This window comes from Filicampus tigris, chromosome 21, assembly GCF_054856515.1.
Source record: "Filicampus tigris isolate MCC_2025a chromosome 21, RoL_Ftig_1.0, whole genome shotgun sequence".
Lineage (NCBI taxonomy): Eukaryota > Metazoa > Chordata > Actinopteri > Syngnathiformes > Syngnathidae > Filicampus > Filicampus tigris.
The window spans coordinates 13,200,927-13,227,429 of NC_141237.1; the positions used below are offsets into that span (position 1 = coordinate 13,200,927).

Genomic DNA, 26,503 nt, shown 5'->3' on the forward strand with positions numbered 1-26,503 from the left:
AAATAAAGACTTGAGTGAGAAGACGACTGCTACATGAGAACATTCAAGTTTATTACCTCTGTCATCAAAACCCATATTTACATTGAGTGAAAACGGCAACATAATCAAAGTGCTATTGATGTAATCTGACTATACATTAAAACAAACATAATGTCTACAGGTTTGCTTAAATAAAACACACGCACACAAAATAAAGTGACACAAGGGGGGAACTGTGGAACAATGAAGCGCTTGTACATTTCTATCCAGTCCTACAGGCTTTAGTTCGACACAAACTAAATAATAACATTCAAATAAATTGCCACAAAAAGGACTGAAAATCTTTATGATGTCATCATTTCTGTTTTTTGCACAAAAGATATGAATGTGCCAGCAGGTGTGTCACGGGCGTGACAGTGCTAACTTTCATGTGCACTAGAACAAGCCACAATAAGACGGTTACAAGAGGTCGCAGTGGGTCTGAAGGCACTTCTTACATGAGGACAGAAAATGGAAAGAGGAAGGGGCGGGTGTAGACTGGGTTGGGCAATTTCTTTTATGTATTTTGATTTTACTTGGCTTCCTCAGCAAAACTACTTATTATTGTGTTGCATTTCTAGCATGATCTGTACTTTTTGTTACATGTTCTTTGTTTGTCACCAAACACATTAATCTACAAATTGTATTTATATGTGCAAAAACTTCAACTTAATAGAGCTTTTTTTTTTTTTTTTAATTCCCTTCAATAATAACATTCATTTAATTTGGGTCCCTTGAAAGGTGTGTTATACAGTCAATACAAATTATTATCACTAATTTCAGATGCCTTGTTTCCAATATTTTCAATTGGTATTTCCGGTGGGCCGGATTAAAGGACGCAGCGGCCACATGTAGTCTCCAGTGCAAACTACAATCACAATAATAAACAAATACCTAGCTAGTTTAAATCGAAATTAGGCATTAATGTGCGGTATCTTAAATACAGTGTAATGAGACTGATATGTCAGCTTTAATAAGGTGTTCTATTGGACACTTCACCATGACGTCACGCGTTCTTATGCCGGCTCTGACATAAAAAGGACATTTATTTAAACAAGGGTTTGTCTTTAAAGACGCTATTTCTGTCACACAACATACAAAACAAGGTCGACCAAATCTGTAAATGACGTCATACAATAACATACATTTGTACATAAGCGTCTACAGTGGCGTTGGGCTCCAACAAGTGTCCTCAGTCAGCCCAGCCTCAGTCGTCATTGACGCGGCCTCAGGCTGCAAGTGGCCGCTCGGCCACTAGAGGGCGACGGTGCCTCTTCCTGGCGCCGCCTCCCTTCTCCCACCTTCCCTTCTTCCGCTTCCCGTTCGGGCTCGTGGGACAAAAAGTTGGGGAAGGTTTGAGCTCTAGGGATGAACGTCATCGACATGCTGCTCGCTAAAAGAAAAGAGAAAAAGACGAGGCTGCTTGTGATGGTACTTTACTGGGGTAAGTATGAGGTTGGTTTCACAGAAAATGTGATGGAAAAAATGTCAAACTTTGTCTTTATTTTTAAATAAAACAATGTAACCTTTTTTTTTTTTTTTTTTTTTTTTACCTTTTATCTTATTTATACAGTATTACACGTATACTTTTGAATCATTACATAATTTCTATGATCTAAAAAATAATAAACATGGGTTATTATCAAAAGAACTTGATAACGCATTCTAAAATATTAGTAAAATACATTATTTTACCTCTTCTATTTGATTAAAAAGTACATAATATTCAATCGTAAGTCAAATAAATGGGATTCAAATAAAGTATCTACACATATTGACACGTTCAATCTTTTTTAACCTCATCCACATCAGTCGGTTTTCAAAATCGAATGTGGCCCTTGAAACACAAAAGTTTGCCCACCCTGCTTTAAAAATGAAGGGCTGTTAAGTGCCCGTTCTAATATATTCAATCGAGCATGCTCGTCACATACAGAACAGGAAGTAGTGATCTGCAAAAATCTATTTCTGTAAGGATGTTGTTGTATTGGATGTCCAATACAAGGCATGAAGATTACATCCATGTATTGAAATTTAAAGTGTATACAGGGTGTCCCAAAAGTCACTAAACATTTTCTTTTCATTTCAGGTCGCATTCAGACGGACGTGAGTTCATCAGCGTTCAACAGCTTTGCAGTTTGGACCAACCCGAAGTCACTACAGGTGAATTTTTATCGCTCACGGAAGCGTTCGCTAAATTGAGGTTTGTTGATGTTGAGTACTCGGGAAGCCCTCGGCATTGACTTTTACTGGCTTTGCATGAACGTTTGAACATGGTCAAAATTTCTTTGTGACGAGAAAACTCTTTGGGACAAGTAAAAACTGTCAGTGAACATATTTGCAACTTTTTAAGAACCCTCAAAAATAATTACATAATATAATCAGATTATGAGGAATTTGAAATGAATGTTCACCGGTTGATTGAATGAAGTGTTAATATTGTTGATAATCAAAATGTATCAAGAGAAAGCCAGTGGCTTCTCGGCTCAGATGCATTATGTGTGTGATTGGATTTTGAAATTCACTTGCATTTATTTTTTTTATCTTAAAAAAATGACTTTGCTTTTTATTGTGCCACTAATACTCCATGGTACACAAATAGACAGGTGATGAATGTAAGGGTGGAAAACAATATTGTACTGTATAATGGACATCCAGAGTGCAATTAAAACTAAATGAACTGATTCAACTGGGCGTCGGTTTATTGGAAATTGATGAGATTGGCAAAAGAGCTCATTAAAGTACTCAAACAATTCCCATCAAACTCTGTGAAGCATGATGCAAAGACTTTTTAATTTACATTTTTAGTGTGGAACTCAGACGTTTACATTTTTATATTTTTGCATTATACATGTATCGAAAAAGATCACGCTTTCCCTTCAGTGTTTCAGTGAATATTTGAATCAACCTCAACAAAAAATAAGCAATTTGGTGACCATCCATATTTTATTTTTATGTTGTAGTTTATTTAAAATTTTAATAGTGGATTATTCAGGTGCCTGTTTGGGAGGCAAAAATGTTGCTCCTGATGATGACTACTTAAGTATCTTAACCTACACTGGACCGGTTTTATTATTAGTTAAATAAATAAGTGGTTAAAATGTAATGTAAATATACAAATAATTATTAAAATACTGCAAAAAAAAAATCACAAGAGGATCATACATTTTTAGTTATTTCCCTCTATATCCTGGCATCTTTACGCATTCCCTTTCAAATACAAAAAAGGGAAAGAAAATCCCCCGATACTTTGCTTTTGCTATGATCCACGTCGCCGGTGGCAGATGAGTCTTATCATGTTGTCACCCTTTGAGACCTACTTCCTCGCTGTGAAATTTCTTGCTATCAGTCCCGCGTGATCCAACTAAGTGCTCTATTACAATGCTGAGCACAAGCAAAGACAAAGCAGAAAAAAAAGTTTCATTAATATATATGAATGTTCATATATATATATATATATATATATATATATATATATATATATATATATATATATATATATATATATATATATACAGTTAAGTTAAAGCATTAACTATGGAGATTAATTTTAATTTATTAACGCACAAAAAAAAAAAAAGTTAACTCAGTTTTATTTCATTCCTGTAGCAGCTGACTTCTGCTCACTGTGCAGCCCAACTTAGAGGAGAGTCACTGTCGCAAAGACGGACTTTGACGTCATTTTACTTTAAAAAGTTGCTCGACGGCTCATTTGGAGAAATCCAAAATAATTTGCACACTTTGAAAAGCCAAATTCAAATACCATATTAGTTGTTCGTCTTTGGCGTATCGTTCAACGGTTGTGTTTTATACAACACAATGCAATACAAATGTATTTTTATAGCACATTTCATAACAGCTACAACTGTAACAAAGCACTTTACATTACAACAACAAAACAGCAATACTATAACAATTTGAAAGCAATAAATTAAAACACAAAATATTATAGACACCAGAAAACAGCAGAAAACAGTCAGTCTCACGTCGGCTCAAAAACTGCAAAAGAATCGTATTCAAGGATCAAAGCAAGCTATTAGAACAGTCTTTGAATCAAAATGTACTTTTAATATTTTCCCATATCAATTCCAAGATTTTACTGAAGTAAATATCGGTTCCAAGCTTTGTAAAAAATTGTAGTTGAAAAATATGATTAATCGCGATTAATTATGGAAAGTGTTGCGGTTAATTAGTTAAAACATTTTAATTGTTTGATTAAATCCCAGAAAGACACTCATTTTGTGGACGGACGGAGGACGAGAAGTCTTTTAAAAAATACAGACTAAGCAAGGACGGAAGTGGGTTTTCGTCCGTCCCTCTATTCGTTCCTAACCGGGTCAAGTACCGACTTACGTGTTGTGTTGGGTTCTTTTAAAAAGCAAAACCACTGTTCTCTTCTGCGATACCACGGAGCCGCCTTGATCAACTGCCTGTGCGTTTCCTGCAGTAACATTGCACAGGCATAGTCCGCCCTCTAGTGGTTCAACTGACGGAATGTGAGAATGGAAGCGCTTTTAAAGGTCGAGGACAGACGGGGTCGGAGGACTGACCGGCAAAAAAGGCTAAAGTGCCCATCTCTGTATATATGTTTTTCTGAAGTAGTTTTCTATTATAAATTGCAAGTATATGTGATGGAGTTGTCAAATCAAATGTTGCCCCGAGCAGGTTCACTCAGGCTGAGAAATAAACAAGTGTGTGTTCTGCCTTAATTAGTCGTCTGGACCTGTTTAAAAGCAATCAGAGGATGACTCAGCAAATTGGCTGTGCTGATTGGATATTCATCTTGCGCGCAGTGGTGCACTGCCACACGGCTGTTCTTGCCCAAAAGGACTGGGGACCGTTGTTAATGAGCAACCGCCAACACTTGCTACGAAACCACCAATGTACTCAAACTAAGACAAAAATCGAATCTTGAGAAGTGATTGCTAACCGCTGTGCCACATTAGTGTGCCATGAGTGATCATCGGGTGTGCTGTGGGAATCCAATTTCGCTTAATTGGTCTGAAAATTATTTTTTTATTTACTTCAAATAATGTATCTTTTTTTTTTTTTTTTTTTTTTTTTCCATTTACCTTATTTCTGCCAGTGGTGTGTAATGACATGCAGAAAATTGAATCCTCTTCCACTAGATGGCAGAAGGTACATAATTAACCTGATAGTAGGGATGTTCCGATCAGGTTTTATGACACCGATACCGATCATGCATGAGTGAGATCGGCCGATACCGATTCCGATCATGTGCAATATCTGTATATCTTTCCGTTTGTTTATTGTGACTGCTATTCTGCAATATTATCTGAAATAAAAAACAGCCATATTATTGCCGTAATTTTGACAAAAATCCATATATATTTTCGAAAGCATGAAGAAATACAAAACCGTTGCTGGCACAATACAACAATTAATTCAGTCACAAAGATAATTGAAAAAACAGCTTTTAGTAACACAGTTTTTAACATTCTCTTATCACTGCACGCAGGCTGGTCTCTCATGGCTGTAGGCTGCGAAGCATGAGCTGCGGGTGATGGGATTTTCTGAACGGCAATAAAAGGCTTTAATCCTATAGGCCGATCACGTCCTTTTTCACGAAAATCGGACAATCATTATTGGTGCGATCGATCGGAGCATCCCTAACTGATAGGCTTTTTTTTTTTTTTTTTTTTGGACTAAGTAGGATTGTGATTCTTTGTCAGTGCAAGACACAGATTTCGCAAAGATGATTCACATTAGCGTAAGTCAAAGTTGAACGAATGAATGATTTGTAAGATTTCGTGGAAGAAAAGGAAAGCTGAATAGTTGGCTTTGTACCAGTGGCGGCTGGCCTGCCCCACCACCACTCACCAAGAAAACGTGAAAAAAAAATGGAATAAGCGCGAAAGTGACCAAAGTTGATGCGCTCACCTTGGTAACTGAAGAGATCTCCCACGCTGTTCTGCCGCGTGATGTGCTGCCAGTAGGCGCTGCGGGGCAGGGAAATGGACTTGCTGAGCGTCTCTGAAGAGCGCACCTGCAAGGAGATTGACAAGGAAGGGGGTCATACTGTTTGCTTCCGCAGACACGGAACATGTGGAATATTGAAGAAGTCGCGGAGGGCGGCGCTATGACGTCACAGAGGCTGCTACATACGGGATGTGAGGTCAGTTGATTTGTGGAGCTAAAAATGTATAAATACTGCCAAATGGTGGGGTCCGAGTGCTCGGCCAGATGGTCAAGGCTCATCAAACATGAGGCGGGCCCACATAAATAAAGGAATACTGAGGATGGGGAGGAGGAGGGCAGAGGGAAGAAATGGAAGGAGAGGATGGCATCAGCGGGGAGTCCGAGGGCTTCTGGATACGTTCGTTGGACATTAGGTACGCCTGCAAAATTAAGTCTAATGCTTGGATTATTATGGACATTTACGTTCAGGAATCCAGCCGTCTATGTACAATATTAGTAGCTGTGAAACCTGCTAAATCGAGTACAACCAAATTGTCAGAAAAAGCACCCTTAAATCGCAAAAAAAAAAAAAAAAAAAAATCGTTAAATGCAAATTTCTTCTGGCTGACGGCCACCCCACACTTAGTTGCGCTTCTACTCAAGGTTTCTCCTTTTTTTTTTTCTTTTCCTTCCGTCATGTACCGCTCGCTCATGAGGGGCTCACTTAGTAAAGAGTGTTTTTTCCTAGAGCTGCGCTATGTGAAAAGGGTCTGTGCCGTGCCTGCCCAACCAATCGAGTGTGAAATCAAACAACCAAATAAACCTTCTGTTATCCCTCTTATTTTTGATAACGTGTCTGTGAGCGAGCCATTTTGCACTTCCGCCCAACTCTTAAGTGACAGTGGGGCTAATTTGTCCTTAATAACCACCCCCGCGCATCGTTTCATCACTCATGATCAGCTAGGCTTTGGGGAAATCCAAAGCCATTTTCGCAGACGCGGTTTAAAACACAATCATGCAGAGGCACTATCATGAAGAAATGGTGTCACCTTTTTGAAAGTGAGAGCTTCTTGAGAACCACGATTCTACCACTAGAGCCGGGAGCGCTGTTGCATCTTTCTACAATTAGAGCCAGGAGAGCGTATATGTCATTTTCGTATTCTTTTAATCCAATTCTCGGTCTCTTAGCCAATGAAGTGCATCAGAATATACATGTGGTGGTGTCGTGAGCCCTCGGCGGCTGTCCCGGAATTTTTTCAAGCCGTAACGGCGGATGCAGACGATCGTGGGAGCTCTGAAATAAGTGACGCCAGTGATATAGCACGGCTAGCACGGCTCAGATTCAGGAAACAGGTCAGCAAATTGGTCGTTGTGAGCAGTTGTGATGTCATTTTCAGTCGACAGAAGACAAAATGGCCGCCCCCCAGAGATGGCTAAAAACGGGTGCATTAACACTTATTCTACAAACGCACTATTCATCAGAATGCCCTGTTTCAACTAGTGGGCCTGCTGGGAACATATTCTTGAAAAAAAAATGTTTGGGTTGACTACCGCAGTTAATTGGTTAGTGTGAAGGGCTACCAGTTTCATACACACTTCTGAATTAAAAAAAAATAAAAAGGCTCTATAAGCTAATTTTTCTGGACAAATTTTACTCTTATATTTTCTCTAGTACATGTTTTCATAATAATAATAATATGTAATATAGTAAAATATTTATGATGTAAGGGTTAGGTTCAGCAACAGGTGGAATTTTTTACTGAAACGTCATAGCTATAAATGACTACACATGGTCAAATCAGTATTGCGCAAGCATTTATAAACGTACAAACTCATTCACTGCCATTGACGAATTTACCTGTCTTTTCACAGTCCAGCCATTCAGTCCCAGAAATGTATTTATATATTTTTTTTCTATTTTTTTTTTCAAACGTTAGCGCAAAAGGGGGTCTTAAAATGTCTGGCAGTAAATGAGTTAATAATGATGTGTTAGAAGGAAAGACATTTTTTAAATCAGCGCCAACAATATATTTAGGGACACATAAAGCCATCTGTATATATTTTTTTTTCTGTTGACCAGCGTAATTAATGTCATATATGCGAAGACACTGATTACGTCAATGATCCCTCACAATAATTATTAATAATTCTCGAACATGTTAGAAAACATACAAACAAATCAATATGCTACACTTTGCAAATCTTAACATTTTCAAATGCGGGCTACCCCCCTTTCATTAGCGTTAGCTAACAACATTAGCTTCGAATAAGCGGCACACACTTCATTGCTCGGTCAAGTACTTAATGACCATGTGCAACATACATGCAGTGTAGTGTGTGAACTGTAATTCAAAGTCATTTGTTTTTAGAATTTTGTATGCAAATGTTTAAAAAAAAAACAGTGAAATAGGTGAAATGTGAATCACCTTTGCGTGACATTAACAAGCGTAGATAGTATGAATGTACCTGAGAGCTTTTCTCAATCTCCTCCATCATCCTCTCATGCTGCTGAGCGATGGCCAGGGTGGCCGAGTGAACGCGCTGGTAGATCATCTCTCCCTCTCGTGTCTGGAACGTGAACAAGCCCTCGCCCGTGTCGCACATCCTGCGCCCGGAAGAAACACACACGCAGACACAAAGGGGGGGCGGGGGGAGTGGGGGAGGGGGAAGTAAACACACTTTGACGGCGCTCGCTGTTCGGAGCGCACGCTTGACTGCGCGCTTCCAGAGAGACGCGCTGATGTGAGAGCACGCACACGCGCATGCATGCATGAGTACATTTGAGTCAAACCGTCGCCCCAAGGCCTCGGCAGCACATGATGATATCCTGGGAACTTTAAACATCCATTTTAGTTGGGAAGTTTTTCTGACACTTCCAAAGTACTTGTTTTCGATACCACGACAAGACACACGGTATATATTTCGAAAGCTCACGCACCTTCCGGACTCAAACGTGAACCAGGTGGAGTCTCGGCCGTATCTGCGGAGCGAGCTGAGAGGCCACATGACCAGTTTGAGGCGCGCGTTGTGGATGTCCCACAGGTAGATGTTCTCGTGGGTGATCTGCATGGTGCACTCCCCGTAGATGTCCAGGTTGGGGGTGGGCATCAAGTACACGTTGAAACGCTCTAAAAATAAATGGCAAGATTAGGGACTTGCAAAGGTTCAAAAGAAAATCGATGTGAGGGTCTTTCAAATTGTCACCTCTATGTACATTTAACCAATGGGTACGTCGCCCACTTAACTATAAAAATGACAATAGAAAATAATAAGCGGAATGATTACCTTAACTGACTTATGCCGCCATTTTTAGAGATAGACCGATATGCTTTTTTCAGGGCCGATAACGATTCTCAGTAGTCAAGGAGGCCGATAACCGATATTTGGAGCCGATATTCATTTTCAGTAAAAAGGAAAATATTGGCATTAAACTCTAAAGAAAAATTTACTCTTAACTTTGTTGCAACGTCTTTAAAGGGTAAGTCAACGCAAACATTTTTCTTTTCAAGAATATGATCCATGCAAGCCCACTCGTTGCATTTGTGGAGTGAGTGTTAATCCACTCGTTTTTAGCCATCTCTAGGGGCGGCCAATTTGTCACATTTGTCGACTGAAAATGACATCACAACTGCTCACAACGACCAATCAAGGCTCAGATTCAGAAAACAGCTCAGCTCTCATTGGTCATTGTGAGCAGTTGTGATGTCATTTTCAGTCGACAGAAGACAAAATGGCTAAAAACGAGTGCATTTTGCTGCTTAATTTATATTCCACAAACGCAAAATTAATGGGAATGCAGTGTTTCAACTAGTGGGCCTGCTGAGAACATATTCTTGAAAAAAAATATGTTTGGGTTGACTTCCCCCTTTAAACATGTTTATTGAACAATGTTTCAGGTTTGCATAATGTTAATTTTTTTATTATTATTATTATTTCAAGACATTTTTTTTTCAAGACAAAAAACATCTCTGTTATAAAATTCTCACAACAAATTCAGGGAGCATCCAGGGTTGTCAGCATGTCTTAAAAAGGATAGATGAAAACTTACGCAATAGCTCCAGGTAGACAGAAAATGAAAATGTCAAAATGACAGAAACGTAAAACTTTCAGATATCTTTGTTTTGATTTCCACAGTTTTAAATTGATTTATTATCGGCCAGCAGAGTTTTAAAAAAGGCTGATGCCGATATTCGTCAAAAAGCCAAATATCGGTGCCGATAATCGGCCTGGCCGACAATCGGTCCATCCCTAATCATTTTATCACAACACAACCGGCATGGCATCTGTAAAACTGAAATTTACAGTGGAGAGCAAAAAAAAAACAAAAACAAAAAAAAAAAACTCAACCAACATTGGTAGCGTCAAAAACTCAAAAGCCGTGATGCACTTCTAACACAGCGTCGACATCGTCTTTCCAAAATAGATGACTCACGTAAAGAGTCCTTCAGATGAATTGCTGTCAACGTTCCTAGCAGTACTACAGATGACCTTGATGTGGAGGCAGTCACAGGTGTCACTATGACGTGATCACGTGTTCTTCTGTCCAGTCTGCTTCAATTCTTGGCTTTAAACTCCAGTTTCACTTCAATTGCAGTATACTACCAATATTGATTAATATTATTCCTAATAAAGGTCTCCCAACTAAGAGACACCTTCCCCATCTGTAGTGGAATAAATGAATTCCCTTAGGCTACTGTAAAAGTAGAAATATGGCGCATTATTTTCATAATAATTTAAGAGCAATTATTTATTTTTTTAGTACTGTATAAATGTATTTGCAAAATAACATAATTCCCCACTAAAATATTCAGTTCCTCTCAAAGACACCTCGCAGTGGAAAAATTCCAATTTTTCAGGGCCTGCGATTCCCATATTTGAACAAGTCGGAGCATATTTACTCTCACCAAACACGCACAGATATTCTCCCCTTCGAAGATTTACTATCAGACGTAAATAATTGAAGTCACAAGAGCTGCATCAAAATGCCTCTGCGGAAGCCTCAATGGTAAACAGATCATTCAGTGTTGGCACAATCCACATTTTCATTCACTCCTGAAAATAAAACAGCTGTGTATTTGTAAATATCAAATCCTACATCAAAGCTAAAACCTCTTTGGGATGAGGCTTTGTTCGAATTTTACAAAACGTTCGCATGAGAGATGGATGGATTAAGACAAAATGATGAGTGATGGATTATTTGTCAGAGTGAGCCCTTAATCTTACATAAAACTGTGTCTCTCTGTCCCATGTAAAGCCCTAACCAAAATATTATAATATTGTAATATTATAATATAATATTATTATATAATATCATGTATGAAAACTGTCCTTTGGGGAGAGAGAGAGAGAGAGAGAGAGAGAGAATATTAAATTATTATATAATTTAAAAATAATTACAATTATTAATTAATGTATAGAAAGCAGGAGGGTAATACATCTGCTGTTGATATGGATCGGTGGTTCTGAAAATGTCCCACCTAAAACAATGCTTAGCTCTCCAAACACCACCATCGGCACCAACTTGAAAATAATTGCGCAGTAGGCCTAAGTGTTCATCAAATGTCTTTTTTTTTTTTTTGGAACCTCGATAAAGGTTTGAACAGAAACCTTTTTGAAACGTACGTGAAAATATAGTAAACCTAAAATGTTGAGTACAACTATTGTGTTAGCATAGTTTTATGATACCGCGGGACTGTGTTCCAATTTATACAAATTGGGTTACATTGGAGTTGTAGGAGCGACACAGCCGTACAGTCAGGACCCCGCAGTATATATTGTATAAAAAGTGTACCCAAACATTGGACTGGTACCACGCTTGCAAATTCAACATTATCTAATTACGATGAATATATTATTGCATGAATTACCTTCCGGCCGTCCCAGATTTGGGAAAGATGTGCATGACTCCCTCCCTCTTCCACCCCATTCAGCTGTCAGAGGCAGTGGGGGCTTCTCAATAATCTAAATGGGTTCTCACTAATTACACTCAATGACTCCAAAATAAGCCATATGTCTGCAGTGGATAGAAAATAGCCATGTCGTAGCTCGGTGTATTTTTAGGCTACTCTGATCTAATGATGGCCTCCTGCAGCTCGGTGAGGTTGGGGGGGGGGGTTACTAATTGAAACACGACTGCAGGCTCTTGCCTCTTGACTTCACTTCTCCCGCACAGCGGTAACTTTACGGATTGTATTGTCACGGCAACAGCGATGTCATGAGGGGCCATGAAATTTGACATCCAAGTCATTTTGAAAATGACAATGATCACACGCTGAAGCTGATGTTTACTGAAGGCACACTTTTTATGATTGTCTGTTGCCTTTCCCTCTTTCCGAACTCCATAAGCTCCGTTCCGTTTCCTGTGAGCGGAATATGTGGGGGAGCAGCACGTTTATTTCACACAGCTATGGAAGCATAATCTCATCCATCTCGGTGACAAGCTTCATTACGAGGGAGGCCAGTGATGCGCAGCACTTCGCATTAGGGCCTGGAACAGAGCCCTGACCGCAGCCTGTGTGACCTGTGCACCCACGCAGATACGCGCTCTTGTTTCCCCACGGCACATACTTCGGAAGCTGAACAAAAATCTACTAGCGTAAAAACGGGGACGGTATTGACATAAGGGGTCGTCGCGAGGCAGTCCTAATTGAACAGTGGCAGCCCTGCTCTACGCAGAAGAGGTTGTCCGTGTATGCGGGCGCTAATTGGGCACTCACCGTTCTGCTCCCGCTGCACCCCCGCTGCTAGCAAGTCTGGCTCGCCCAGGCTGATGTCGTTGACACGGCTGCCCAGGCACTCCACGCTCAGCAGCTTACACCATTCCTCCGCATCCAGCTCTGCATGTGGCCACACAACAGCACGGCGTTGTAATGACCGCAGGTTAGCATCCAATGCATTAAGGCTAGGCTAGCAATCATCGACAACAACGGAACGTAATCCGATCCATGATCTCTGTTGAGAATGTTTACCAGAGCAGCTACATAAATAACGAGTTGATATAATCACATCAGATGATTATGTATTTGTTTTTCAACTTGGTAAAGCAACATGTGTCTCCATTATGTGTTGTTATGTTTTCCGGTGATTATTACAGCAATATAGTAAACATTGCCACAGAAATCGACAATTTCTTCAAAAGCCATAACTGCATTTGATAAGGGTGTATGTCCCCATCTCCTACAGCAGTGTTTTTCAAACTGTGTGCCGTGGCACATCAGTGTGATATTGTCAGGTGTGCCGTGAGAAATTATCTCATTTGTGTGCCTGTGCGGTCTAGCGCCCGGCAGCGTAATCATGTCTTTGCTACATTGTTGAATTCTTCCATTCCAGCAGGTGGCAGCAGCAGGTAACTAATTGTCTTTGTTTTTTAGAGACAAGCGAATTAGTGACGCACGTGTATCCAAACAGGCCCAGGTTTCACACTAAGTATCAATTTTTGTGTTTATTTAATCCCTATTGAAGACGTTATAATATAACGTAATTCTTCAAAGTTAAAAAAATGCTAATATAAACAATATAACACTTATATTGTTAAATGTTTTCACAATTTCAGCTGCTGGTGTGCCGCAGTGTTTTTTCAATGAAATAAATGTGCCTTGACTCAAAAATGTTTGAAAAACACTGCCTTACAGCAGGTACAAAGTATGAAAATCTGTAGGAAACCATATTGAATTGTTTTTTTTCCTGTTTAAAATTTAAAAGGGAAGTTAACCCCAAAAAATTTCTTTACAAGACTATGTTCTATGCACCCCCACTAAGTCTAAACACGGCATTCTGATTGATATCGTGTTTGTGGAATATGAGTTAAGCAGCAAAATCCACACATTTTGTCCATCTCAGGGGGCGGCCATTTTGTCACTTCTGTCGACTGAAAATGACATCGCAACTACTCAGGGCTCAGGTGACGACCAATCGTGACTCAGCTTCACGAAACAGGTGAGCCGTGATTGCTCGTTACCTGAGCCCTGATCGACTGTGATGTCATTTTCAGTTGACAGTAAATGACAAAGTGGCCGCCCCCCGAGATGGACAAAATGTGTGGATTTTGCTGCTTAACTCATATTCCACAAACACGATATCAATCAGAATGCCGTGTTTAGGCTAGTGGAGGCACATAGAACATGTTATTTTTGAAACGTTTAGGGTTGACTTCCCCTCTACAAACCCCTGTACTTTTTTTTGGTTTGTAATATTATTGCATTGTATTAAATGTTTTACACACTGATGCATGAAATGCAATTTATAAATGAAAATTGATGGATTGCTGGCGGTGGACTACTGGTTTGCACATGTGCTTGTTTACAAGAATTTCTTTGCACTGATTCCGAATCCGCTCTTGTTATTTATCTATTAGCCTATATCAGGTTTTAATAATAATTATAATAATAACAATAACAATAATAATTAGCCAATCATGTTTTGACATTAAACACAACAAATGCCTCTCTAAAATTAACAGGTCATGGCTTTGCGCAGCAAACTTGCAGCGGTGCCTCCAGTGTGTGGAAATATTTTACTAAAAAATAAGTCACGCGGTCATTTCCAAAATATGCATGTCTGTCTAATGCTCGTCCATCTGAAAAAGTACCAACAATAGTTTACAAGCAACCATAAATTCTCTCATCAGACAGACAATATACTGTAGCGCCTGCTTAGACAATGAAAGGAAGACAACCGGTGGTTGATTACTAACCGCTTTATTGTAAAAATGAATAATTAATGATGCCACAAAAAAAAAAAAAAAAAAACACATTAACCTAGAGTTCTATTAACTGTCAGTCTTCAACTTGCAGACACACTTGCAATCCTCTTCTTACTTCCGCTCAAATCGACTCGAGGTGACTTCAAATCTTGACAACAGCGTTGCTGGATTTTTTTTTTCTAAGCACATGGGTGTTTACCAGAGGTGGGCAGTCCGTCCCTGGGTCGGACCAGTCGGACCCTCCGGCCCGGCCGGATGCCCATTTTGGGCGCCGGGGGTGACAAATTTTAAAAAAATGGCTGGACTATTAGCATGGCCGGAAGTGGATTTTAGTCCGGCCCACTAATCGGCCCTCATGCGTTTGACGTGGTCGCGAGGCGGCCAAATTTCATCTCAGCCTACTCAGTGAAAGGCGCCTTTTTAGGCTTCTTTTTAGGCTTCTTTCTACTCCCGCATCGGGGCGATCGACAACTGCCGCATTGATTCACGTGACCGATGCATTGTGCTGTTGGCGAAAAGGTCTGCAACACATGCCACACACCCATCAGGAATTGTTGCTGCTCTGATCGGTCCATTATGTCACATGTTGCGATGACATACAGTTTCCCACACAGAGAGGAGAGAAAGGATGCAGCACGCAGCTTGTTGCTGCTCCAAAAGCAAACTAGTTTGGCAATAAAATTAAATGCATAGTCGAGTCATCTCGGTCCCTTTATGGTTGTAGTAGGCACGATATCCATTGTTGTCTCTTGTCTTTTTGAAGCGACGCCCCCCCCGACTCAAAACAACTTGTGTCCGACAATACGACAAAAGCAACCCCGGGGCTCGCAATGTACACAAGTACTAGTGGCGCATTTTGAAGCGTGTCCACAGCAGGTTCGAAAAGTAAATTAGTCAGCTAATGATCCTTAAAAAGCTTCTGCCATTAGCATCTCTCCCGCGGCGGCGTCAGTCACGGACACTTTTTTTTTTGGGCCGGGGGGCAGAACGGGGCAGGGGGGTGATCATTTTTATGAATAGGGGCGGGGGGTCGCGGCCGGAAGGGTACCCAGGTCAAGGGTGGAGGGTTGTTGCCGGACCTGCAAAAAAGGGTCAAGTGCCCAGCTCTGGTATTTACATTTTAAAAATCAATATTTGCTACTAGTTTGTTAATTCTATTTGCAGAAAAAGTTAAGTTACAAGAGATGACGAAACAATACATCAGCCCGACCCAACAGTGCACTTAATCATGAATGATGTCCTTCATAAAACTGTGGGCACAAATTGCAGTGAGATGAATTTCAGAATAAAATCTTCCCCGCATTGAAGTTGAGCTCAAGTAAAATCAGTCTCATCACTGTGACAGTTTAAAACAGCCAGCAAGTTTTCCCCCTTTCACCTTGGTCAAGATGTGTCCACAGTCCCAAAGTAATGAATCATCACTTGGGCGCTCAATAAGTTATTTCCCAAATTCGATAAAAACAAAATGAAGTCTTGAGCTTGTTAATTTGTGTGGAAATGCAAACGGGAAACTGTTTGGAAGCCAAAGATGCTGAAAAACACTCTTTTTCACCCTTTCGAAAAACGATGCTAGTATGTGAACAAATGATGGGGTCTCAAAGCCATTACTGTTACAAAAAAGTCCAAATATATTTCCCCGTTAGGTTCCTCCGCACCAAACACCTTGGTGCAGCGTTGCATAGTCATGCTTGGACAGAAACGAGCTTTTCTCAAACAGTTCACACAGTCAGAGGCAGTATCCAAAATGTCCAAGAAAGGTGAAGCTGAATTTAAATTCAGGGGCTAATGGGTATAACCTGATTGATTAATTTACTGATTAAGGGATGCATCTCAATACTGTAGTTGATGTAAAACTAACGGGAAAGAGTCTTTGAAGAAAGATAGAAGGGGAAAAGTTTTGTCTGAAAAACATGAAATTCCCACCACGTTATTTATTGTTGGACTGATTTTTTTTCTTTTAATACCAGGCTAGTTATGGATAAATTATCTCATTATTCGAAACGAGTACGTTTCTGTGGTTGTTTTGGTTGTGAATCCCAATTTTCTTTCCCGATGAGTCAGAACAGATCACGTTCTCCTTGGAGAAGACTTCCAATTGTCTCTTGTGAGCTTCTGGTGGGAGCCACCGATGTATGAAATGAGGCAAAAGCAGCAGTTGTTTATCTTTGCCAGCTCCTTAACTCCAAATCCCTGCGGGATTCCGGGATGCGTACCCGTGGTCAGTGATGTGTACGGAGACACATATGGAAGTGCATGAGCAACGCAGCGCCGTCATGTTTCTGTGTCTCTTCATCAAAGAATATTAGATCATATGTATGTGTGTATCAGTGGCAGTATCTTCAATTTCATTCATGCCGCACTCTCTTGCATTATGCCTTTCCAGCGGGACATATCTGCACAGCTTAGCGGGGTGAGCGGATGGTCTGTCGGTGCCCGAAGCGCTTCATTCACAGACATCAGAGAGCATAACTACATTTACACACAGGAGGCAGCTACTTAATACCTCCCCCGATTCACACTCTCTCTTTCGGAGTTTCTATGGCCTGTAAGTGCCTCCTGCACTTTTAAGGCCCGAGTGGAAAAGGAGCTAAACAAACAGAGGCAGGGCGCAGGCTTATGCATGAGGAAAATACGGTGGGTGGCGAACCCAAGAAAACAAACCATGCGCACAGAGAGAAAATACGGAAAATGTATTATGAAAAAAGGATGATTATTCTAGCTGTGGCAGCATATAGGACAGCAGATTTCCTCGATCGAGAGTAGCATTTTTTTTAATACCAATCTGGTACAGTGGTACCTTGACTTAAACTGTTGATTTTTTTTCAATAACCAAGCTAAAAACTCAGTTTAGTCATGGATCAGTATTTTACATTTTCAATAAATACAAATAGCACTGTATTGTATAAAAACATAAAAGAGAATGCAAATAAATGTACTGACTTGTAAAGTGCAAATCAATGTACAAATCTACTCTCAATGAGAAACATGAATGACACAGAAGATAAAACCAAAGGTACAGTCAATTTCGTAGAGTACATTTTACGCTAAAAAGACCCAGTCAACAGAACAAAATTCAAAAGTAAAATATTCAGCGTGAAATTCCCAGAGTAAATTTTACGCTGAATATTTTACTCTCAAATTTTACTTGAGAGTAAAATTTTAGGCTGAAAACTTTACCCTGAAATTTGACTGTTTAGTGGGACACAAAATAGTCTTTTTAGAGTAAAACTCTACGAAATTTACTGTGTATAGTCATGAGAAGTTGTTCTACACTAATTTGCTTTATCTAATTTGATTTATCCATCAATATGTACAACATCTCATAAAGACAGCAAACTAGATAGGCCTGAATAAATTGTGCCCTCTGCAATCTGCGACACAATTCTTAAAGTCCATAAAAAATGAAAGTAAACATGTCTTCTAAGTTTGACACACCACAGCGAAGAGTGTTGTTAACAACGCTGCTAAATTTAAACTAAATTATCAAGGATATAAAATGAGACTTTAAAATTGTGAAAAATCAAAACATTGTTTCCCCTCACAAACACTTTGGGGGTGTTCACTAAATGTGTGAAACCACGCCTGAAAAATAAGTGCTACTTCATCCAGCTTCTTTTTTATGCCTACATATCCCTACATGTTTGAGTCGCGAAAATGGCTGGAATATATCCTTGTGGGGCTTTCCATGCCATGACTAGAGGCGCTAGCCACCAGCTAGCTCGCCAGCTAACAGACTTCTGGGGCTTCTTTCAGCTGGCGCCAAGGTTGTGGTCTTCTCTGCGGTACCACCTCCTTGCTTGTGAAATATAATATACTGTCTATAAAAAATAAAATAACACCTAGCGGTTCTGTAAATTGTGGCATCCATGATAGATGCATTTTAGGGCTGTTCGGCATAGCTAGCTAGCTAGCTCACTGCACACTGCAGTGGTTTGAATGGGCCTAGTAATAATAACTAAGTCACTTCCAATTGTGCAGGAAAACCATTATTCCACATAAAGGTGCTCAAGTTCTTATATAGTGTGGGAGGCGGGACTTGCAAATTTCATCACTAGAAACCGCTTTAGCCATGCCCAAAAAAAATCCACGTGCTACGTGCGTAGTTCTCATTCTTTTCAGCAATTATCTTCAAACCTCTATAAAGCATTTCAAAACATATCTCTGAATTCATTTTAGAGCATCTTTACCAATAAATCAACTGGGTGTGGTATTATATTTCTTTCATTTGTGGGTCTCACACACACAATGCACGCTCCTTTTAGAACTCAGTAAACAAATAATCACAATTGTCCAACACATACAGTAAATTCAACTAGAGAATGTTTTTGTAAATCTCTGTAAATTTCTTGCGACAAAACAAATCGCTCACCTGATTCGCAGGCAAATGTCTTGGATGCGTCGTCACAGAATATAATGGCCACGGCGTGTTTCTTGGTCTCTCTCGGCATCCTGCTAATGTTCTTGATATTATGGAGCTCAGTGATCTAAACAGGACAGAATTGGCAGCGGCACATTAATTCGGTTGAACGCAGTCAACGGCGGCAATGACGCTTAATTGACCCTCTTGTGCCGCTCTGTTGAAAGCGCAATTGTAGTTTCGAGGCTTTTGCACAAAAACAATGTCTCCAAGTATCTAGTATCCAAGGCATACGCGTACATCCACTTTAAAGGCCCCATATGACTACCTGCATCCCCTCTGCACCATTTCATAATAAAGAGTGCAATCAAATGCATCTAAATCCCTTAAGACGGAGATCGATGGAGAATGGAAAAAACACAAAACAAAAAGGTGATATTTCTTTGAATATCGCCCGTATTTAAAGGCTGTTTTGTTCTACATGACTCAGCCTTGACAATAACGCATATTACATTACTGTAGTCCAACTGCAGGCCTTTTGCCAAGGAGGCTGGGAATGAATTAGCTGGGCTACATTTTAAAGATTAAAAGCCTGGACTGTATAACATAGACAAGATTTGCAGACCACACATTCTTTTTTCTGATACAATAAATTATGAAAAGACAGGCTACGATTGTGATTCAAGTTACAGAGAGATTACGAGGGAATAATAAAAATGTGAAAAAATGCAATTTGGGTGTTCTTATCGTCCTCCAAGAGGGTATGAAAATATTTTATGTACGTGTAGATACAATGTTGTGTCCTCAGGTAAGCGGAAACAAAGTACGCATCAACTAAGGGAATTTCCGAGCCGTGAATTCTAGCATCCATCTACTCGTGTGTGTTTGTATCAGAATATGAAAGGAAAATATTTGGTTCCCTTCCCAGCCTCAGGCAAAAAAAAAAAAAAAAGGGAATCATTTGAGATGAGTCCCATTTCACATCCCTGCCGACTTTCATGTTTCATGCTTTTTTTCTTGCATTGAAAGGTGTTGACTTTAATCTCATATTAGCACCAATATGCTTTGCCTGCACCACTTAGATTCCAGCATAGCATTGTTTTTCTTTTTTATAATCGTCAGGAAGACTAGAGAGGCACAAAACAAAAACCCCAAAACATGCTTTCGGGGGGGGGCTAAAAATATTCAGCATTTCTGTTTTTGTCTGTACCGACTCAGGCAAAGAGAGTGAGAGAGTATGGAGATGGGGCGAAAAGCGGTGAAGAAAGCCAATCCTCTTTGTGTTGAGTGTGTAAATCAGCCACCAGTGCAGCCTATTTCCTCCCAAATCACAGTGGCGTCAAATGAAGCCCTCAGACGGGACCTTTCTTGATCTTTGTGAGGAAGCATTACCAAGTGCACTGGTGCATGTGCATGCCCATCGCTCACTTGGGCACCGGTTGTATGAGAAGCCCCGTGGGGCGGTGGAGGGCTGTGCGGAACCACACGGGACGGCCCATGTGACAACATGATGCAGTGGACAGAGAGCGGCTTCAATCAGAGTGCATGGAGGCAAAGGGCGGATCGACACGTCATCTCTACTTTATCGTGCTTTCTGAGGACAATACAACGTCAGACAGTTCAAGATGTCTTACTGATTACAGTTCCTAAGTCAAAGACAAGTTAAGAACACCCCCGAGGCCTCCGAAACAGTAAACCACAATTGTACTTTAATGGACATCTGGGCTCATCACAGATTGCCCGTAACGAACACCACGTTCAAACATAAGTGCGTCCATACGTTCCCTTGGTAGCAGACGGTGACGTGCTGTCAGTTATACAGTGGTTTGTACTATAAAGTTTGTTTTGTTTTTGTACCTTTGGTATATGAACTAAAAACGTACATGCGTTTTTATTAACAAGTTGTCTGCGTCTCTATTAACCTGTGCGATCTCATAACGGCGAAAAAAAGGCAATGTCTGAGGCTTGCAGTTCTCCAGCCTCACGGTAGGGGGCATGACTCGGTAGCGGCGAAAGGTTCAGCCATTTGATAAGTTACTGCATGGTAGCGGGTCAAGTGCAGCCACCCATCATTCGTTTTTTTGTTTTCCCCGCCCACTTAGCCTTACTATAGAATGGAGGATTACATTTTGAAACTCCATTTTCAAAATGGACTTTCGATCAAAGCAGGAGGTAATACATAAAGGAAGACCAACGCCGGACCTACACGGTTTGATTTAGATTTTGAATCTGAGCAGTCCACCACTCACATTCAAAGCCAGATCGCTCTGAAGACGTTTGGGAATTCCAGGATAGACTTAGCACTGGACGGACAACGAAGACTCAACATTAGCATTCACAATGTGAAGGTAAGAGAGAACCGAGAGATTTTAAAATATTTCATCAATGCCACCTGCTTCCTTGCCAAACAGCAACTGGCATTTCTTGCAAGTAATGAAAGTACAGACTATTCTAGTCTTGGCAATTACGTTGAGCTCTTGTATACTCTTGTATGCAGTGGCACTTTATTGTCTAGTTTGTCAAATAGAATACAACATTATTTGATCGAAGCGCTTGCTGATGTTATTTGAAATGACATTAAAAAGGAGATCAGTATAACCCTATTTGATAAATTGTTGCCAATCAAATAGTCCCAAAAACTATACGGTCATTAGATTCGTACTAGATTTGTAAATTTGACTTTGACAGCCTTGAATCTCACCGCACGTCACCAGGAGCAGAACACCTTTGTCTGGAGTTCGAGCACTGACTGTGTGGTCGTTTCATCGGACTCGCAGCCGCAAGTCTTGGACACTCAGGTGAATCGAGGGGCGGGGCTGTCATCCGATCACCACCTGGTGGTGGGTTGGATCCGATGGTGGGGTGGCGATGCCAGTCTGACGTGGCTTAAGAAGTCGTACCAGGTACTTTTGGCAGGCCAAGGAAATTCTGATCCACCATCTGACGTCTCAGCAGGGCGAAGTTGTGAACCATCAACACTGTGTATAACGTGGCCGGGGCGCGGTTGACCTTGACTCGGAACATTGTGAGTCTGGAATATTTCAAAAATTTCAATTCCCTGACTCTGAGGTGGGATCTCTTACTTATTTCTGTATTTTGGGGAATACACTTATTCATGGGTATCTGTTGTTGTCCTTTAAGGTAGTAAAATAGTTTCATTTAATGTACAGACAGAGACTATATTTTTTTTTTTTCTAAAAATGTGAATATTCGTATCGTTTGTACTCAGCCGTGTGATTTTTTTTTTTTTTTTACCTTGTGGAAACTCCTAAAGTAAGCGGCCTTCTCATCAGGATACTTCTCCAAGCGCCGTGGCCCTTTACTGGACGCCTTTTTGAATACCAGCCAACATCTTCGAAAGATCTGCCAACAGAAAGGTTGTAGTTAACTACCTGAAATAAAGCCAAGACGCTATATGCTTTTATCATATAGCGTATAGTAATACTTGGGTATTGGGTAAAATCGTGTGCAAAGCTTTTTTTGGGGGGTTGGGGGGGGCTCTATGCACAGTGGAAAGATTATTTTGCTCAAGCGGCATAATACAACCAAGTGAACCCTTGGAAGTCTTACGGATTGTAGGCAATGTGCATGTTGGACTGGCTGTCCTTGGTCAAACAATCAAATTAACAGATCGGACTTTAGTGCACTTGGTGTATAAAAAAATCGAATTCAAATATCGTAGTTTCTGTTGTTTACAGCCATTTTCAACAAATTGCTTTCATTTGTATATGAATCCCTTCTCCCAAAATTGGATTACATAAAGTGTTTTTAAACCTTAAATTGTATATTCATGAATGTCATCCAAAATTAAAATGGCCATGAGATGAATTCATGTTTCATTAGCAGAATTATTTTGCTCGCGGGGAATTATTTCAAAATAATATTTTGTTTATTCATTGAAGCTCCACATTTAATGAGTAAATCATGAATGGATCAAATGTGTTTGGATGCATCAAGATCTTTTTAACTAGAGAGTTATGAAAGTCCTGCTTCATTTCATTTCGCAGTGGTTCAAGTGTTGCACAAAGCACATTACGCACACACACACACGCACACAGTCACACTGTGCCTGCAGATTATTGTACATCGTATTGATTACTGGATCACTCTGCCTTATCCACTAGCTGAAGATGAGACAAATACTGAGTGCAGGGTTTCTTTGCCTTGAAGGTCAAATTTACAGCTTAGCACAAGCAGACATATGTTTCTATTCATCTTCCACTAGAAACAAATCGAGTCAATTTATCAACAATATGTCAGGGCTTCTAATGTTTTAAAAATGTGTTTACATCTCTTGTTTTTGCTTTGCGAAAAACCAAAATGTAACAAATTGTACTGTTTATCACCAGGTACAAGAGTTTCAACAATGGCAAGTAAAAAAAAAGAAAGACACTTTTTGTTTAGGGGTGCAACGATATGCGTATGTGTATAGCAAATACCATATACCAATTGTTACGGATCGGACGAATTTTGTTATTGATATCACTTAACGCTAATTCGTTATGTCTATAACACTGATTGTTCGGTACCTTCATAAAAAAAATATCAAAAATAGAACCGTGACACTAAAGTATGGAACCGAATCGTGAATTTTGTGTATTGCTGCACGCAATACACAACATGTACCTCATGTTTGATGTACCTCAAACTTTTGTGTAATCCATTTGAAATGATCTGGAGTACCGTATTAAGGGATAGACAACTGGATACATTTTCTTGATAACTGGTCATACTGATTAATATTGCGTTTGTGGAATAAGTGTTAATCCACTCGTTTTTAGCCACCTCTGGGGACGGCCATTTTGTCTTCTGTCGACTGAAAATGACATCACAACTGCTCACAACGACCAATCACGGCTCAGATTCAGAAAACAGGTCAGCCGTGATTGGTCCTTGTGAGCAGATGTGATGTCATTTTCAGTCGACAGAAGACAAAATGGCCGCCCCCAGAGATGGCTAAAAACGAGTGGATTAACACTTATGCCACAAACAGACTATTTATCAGAATGCCGTGTCTCAACTAGTGGGCCTGCTGGGAACATGTTCTTGAAAAAAATATGTTTGGGTTGATTTCTACTTGAAACAGCATTCTCCAAATGGTCAATCAATGTGCAAAAAGCTGATAGAGATCCAACACTGTAGTAGCCTACAGTGAGTCCATGGTAGTTTTCTATGTTTAAGAACATGATCCTTCTATTTCCTGGTGGAGACAGCTGCTATCACTCTGCCAGATGTATGTTTTCCTCGGGCCATGCGGTTGTGTTGAGAAACCATAGACGCACAATTAATTTGTTTACTCTGCTGCAGTACTTCATAAAAGGCCTGCTGAGTTCAACTTGGCACTTTAATAGTAATTGACTGGAGTGGATCCCTGGGTCCTTATCGGTCAGCCTTGATGGGCCTCCATTTGAGTTAAGTGTTGCCCAGGCCTATTATCAACAGCAAACAACAGAAAAATACTGCACGCAACACTCTGTAAATGCACTGTGGATCAATCCCTGCATAGGCTTTATAAGATGCTTTAAAGAAGAAGTCAACTTCCAAAAATTATTTGCAATATGTTCTATGCGCCTTGACTAGTCCAATCATTTGTGTTTGTGAAATATAAGTTACGCAGCAAAATCCACCAGTTTTTAGCCATCTCAAGGGGCGGCCATTTTGTCACTTGCTGTAGACTGAAAATAACATCAGAGTTGCTCAGGGCTCAGGCTACGACCAATCACGGCTCACCTGTTTTCTGAAGCTGAGCCACGATTGGTCGTCATCTGAGCCCTGAGCATCTGTGATGTCATTTTCAGTCGACAGCAAGTGACAAAATGGCCGCCCCCTGAGCTAGCAAAAACGGGTGGATTTAGCTATAATCTGTAACAAAAAATCAATCAGAATGCATGTATAGACTAGTCGGCCTGCATAGAACATATCATCGCTGTCCTGTGAAAAATATCACATTTTTGAACTAAAAAAAAAGTCATGTTTAATGCGGTGTCTGTGACACGGAAACACCATTCACGTAAAAATAGGAAAAATGGGGGAAAAAAATGGACACAAGTGTTTTTTGTGACGATATTCCATATTATATAATGATTTAAAATCTTAATTCCGACTGTACTTCTCCGGTTGCCACAAAAATTTAATCAGCTTTTAGAGGAACCCAAGAAGAATATCCATACTGACAATGAACAATAACCCATCTGTGCTTTTTAAGCAGTAAATGCAATCCTACATTGCCTCGTGGGAGCTGGAGTCAGAGGAGCCCTGCACGCCGCACAAAGTAATTCACCCTAGGAGTGCTGAGATTAAGTAATTACACCGGCACAAAAGGAAGCTCAATAAAATAGCTAGTGCATAATAGGAACTAGGGGGTATGAATGGAGAGGGTTTAATTTTGTCTGTTCTACAGTTGTCAATTCTTTGTCAAGGCAGACCTACTCTCAGGCTGCTGGTGGGTCTTACACTGATTGTAATTACAGAGATGTGAATGAGGCTCTGCTGGTTTGATGTGACTCATTTAATGCCAGAACATTGTGGGGCACGCAGCGTGGCGCTGAAAACCAATTCACAAGCTACAAAAACGCGTGCATATACGCGCGCGCGTCAAATTCTGAAAACAAAGTCATGATAAAAAGAACAGCGTTGCTCAAAATAAAATGCGCCTGGTCTATAATTTGGAGTTTTTCTCTGCAGCTCCACCTCCACCCCTCTTGTATAACCGTGCGCTACATCGGCCAAAGGAGAACGGCTTGGCAAGCGGCGAACCCGCAACGTTCTACAAAGTAGCGCTGCTATCGGGAAAGTCGTTGTCTTGGAAATACGTCTGGGCCTACATCAAGGTTGCATGTGGTTTGGATGAATATAATAGATCAGGGGCCAACTCAGCCAGCCTTGAAAGAACAGCCCACATCGTTGCAAAGAAGCGCACAACAAATAGATGCCCACATAAGCAACAGCAACTTAGACCGTTGGGCCATCGAGCGCTTTCCTCCCATTCGGTGAACGATTACTCAAAAACGACCCCGCCGTGAAACGTTTCAGAAAAAGAACGCCGTCAGAGAACAATTGAAATTTGCTTGTACTTTAATTGTAGTTTCTGGTCTCTTTTTGTTATGCCGTTTCTGTATCACCTAATCGGCTCTTTCAATTGCCCTTTGTCTTCCGCAGCTGTCTCGATGAGCAAATGTGCATTTTCACTCAGTCTTTGTCTGTCTCTATTGACAAGCTGTCGTATTATTATGTTGGTAGTCGCAATTGCGTGCCGTGTATCATCTACTGAGTTTCACCTTCAGAAATGTTGGCTTACGTTATGACTTTTTACCTCCTAAAATATTTGTGGTTGCTGCATAGTGCCACTCGCCCATGGTTGTTATTATCCTCTGTTATAATGTCTTCCCTTCTCACCCTTATATGCATACCTTGACACTTGGAACAAACTGAACGCCACAAAATCTGCAGTTTGTTGGCCGGCTAATCTGGAGTCCGTTGAATTTAGCGATCCACACCACCAACCAATCTGA

General features: G+C 40.4%; 1 protein-coding gene and 1 long non-coding RNA gene across 3 annotated transcripts in view; one reads left to right on the forward strand and one right to left on the reverse strand.

Annotated features, from left to right (window-relative positions):
- Positions 1-30: 30 nt before the first annotated feature.
- dok6 (docking protein 6) overlaps positions 31-26,503 on the reverse strand; it is a 50,632-nt gene continuing 24,159 nt past the window's right edge. Inside the window, exons 2-8 of one of the 2 annotated variants that reach the window (XM_086020570.1) lie at positions 22,248-22,355; positions 19,005-19,119; positions 12,651-12,770; positions 8,873-9,062; positions 8,401-8,539; positions 5,917-6,022; positions 31-1,411 (exon numbers count right to left, since the gene is read on the reverse strand). In XM_086020570.1, coding sequence (XP_085876696.1) covers positions 1,233-1,411; positions 5,917-6,022; positions 8,401-8,539; positions 8,873-9,062; positions 12,651-12,770; positions 19,005-19,119; positions 22,248-22,355 — 957 coding nt within the window. In that variant the 3' untranslated portion in view covers positions 31-1,232. Of the gene's footprint in view, positions 1,412-5,916; positions 6,023-8,400; positions 9,063-12,650; positions 12,771-19,004; positions 19,120-22,247; positions 22,356-26,503 lie in introns of both variants that reach the window. The other variant, XM_086020569.1, reaches the window with a different exon arrangement.
- Positions 1,083-20,331, forward strand: LOC147127678 (uncharacterized). The gene is made up of 4 exons (XR_015084234.1): positions 1,083-1,462; positions 2,105-2,178; positions 6,071-6,151; positions 20,211-20,331. It is a non-coding gene; the product is annotated as an uncharacterized LOC147127678 (long non-coding RNA).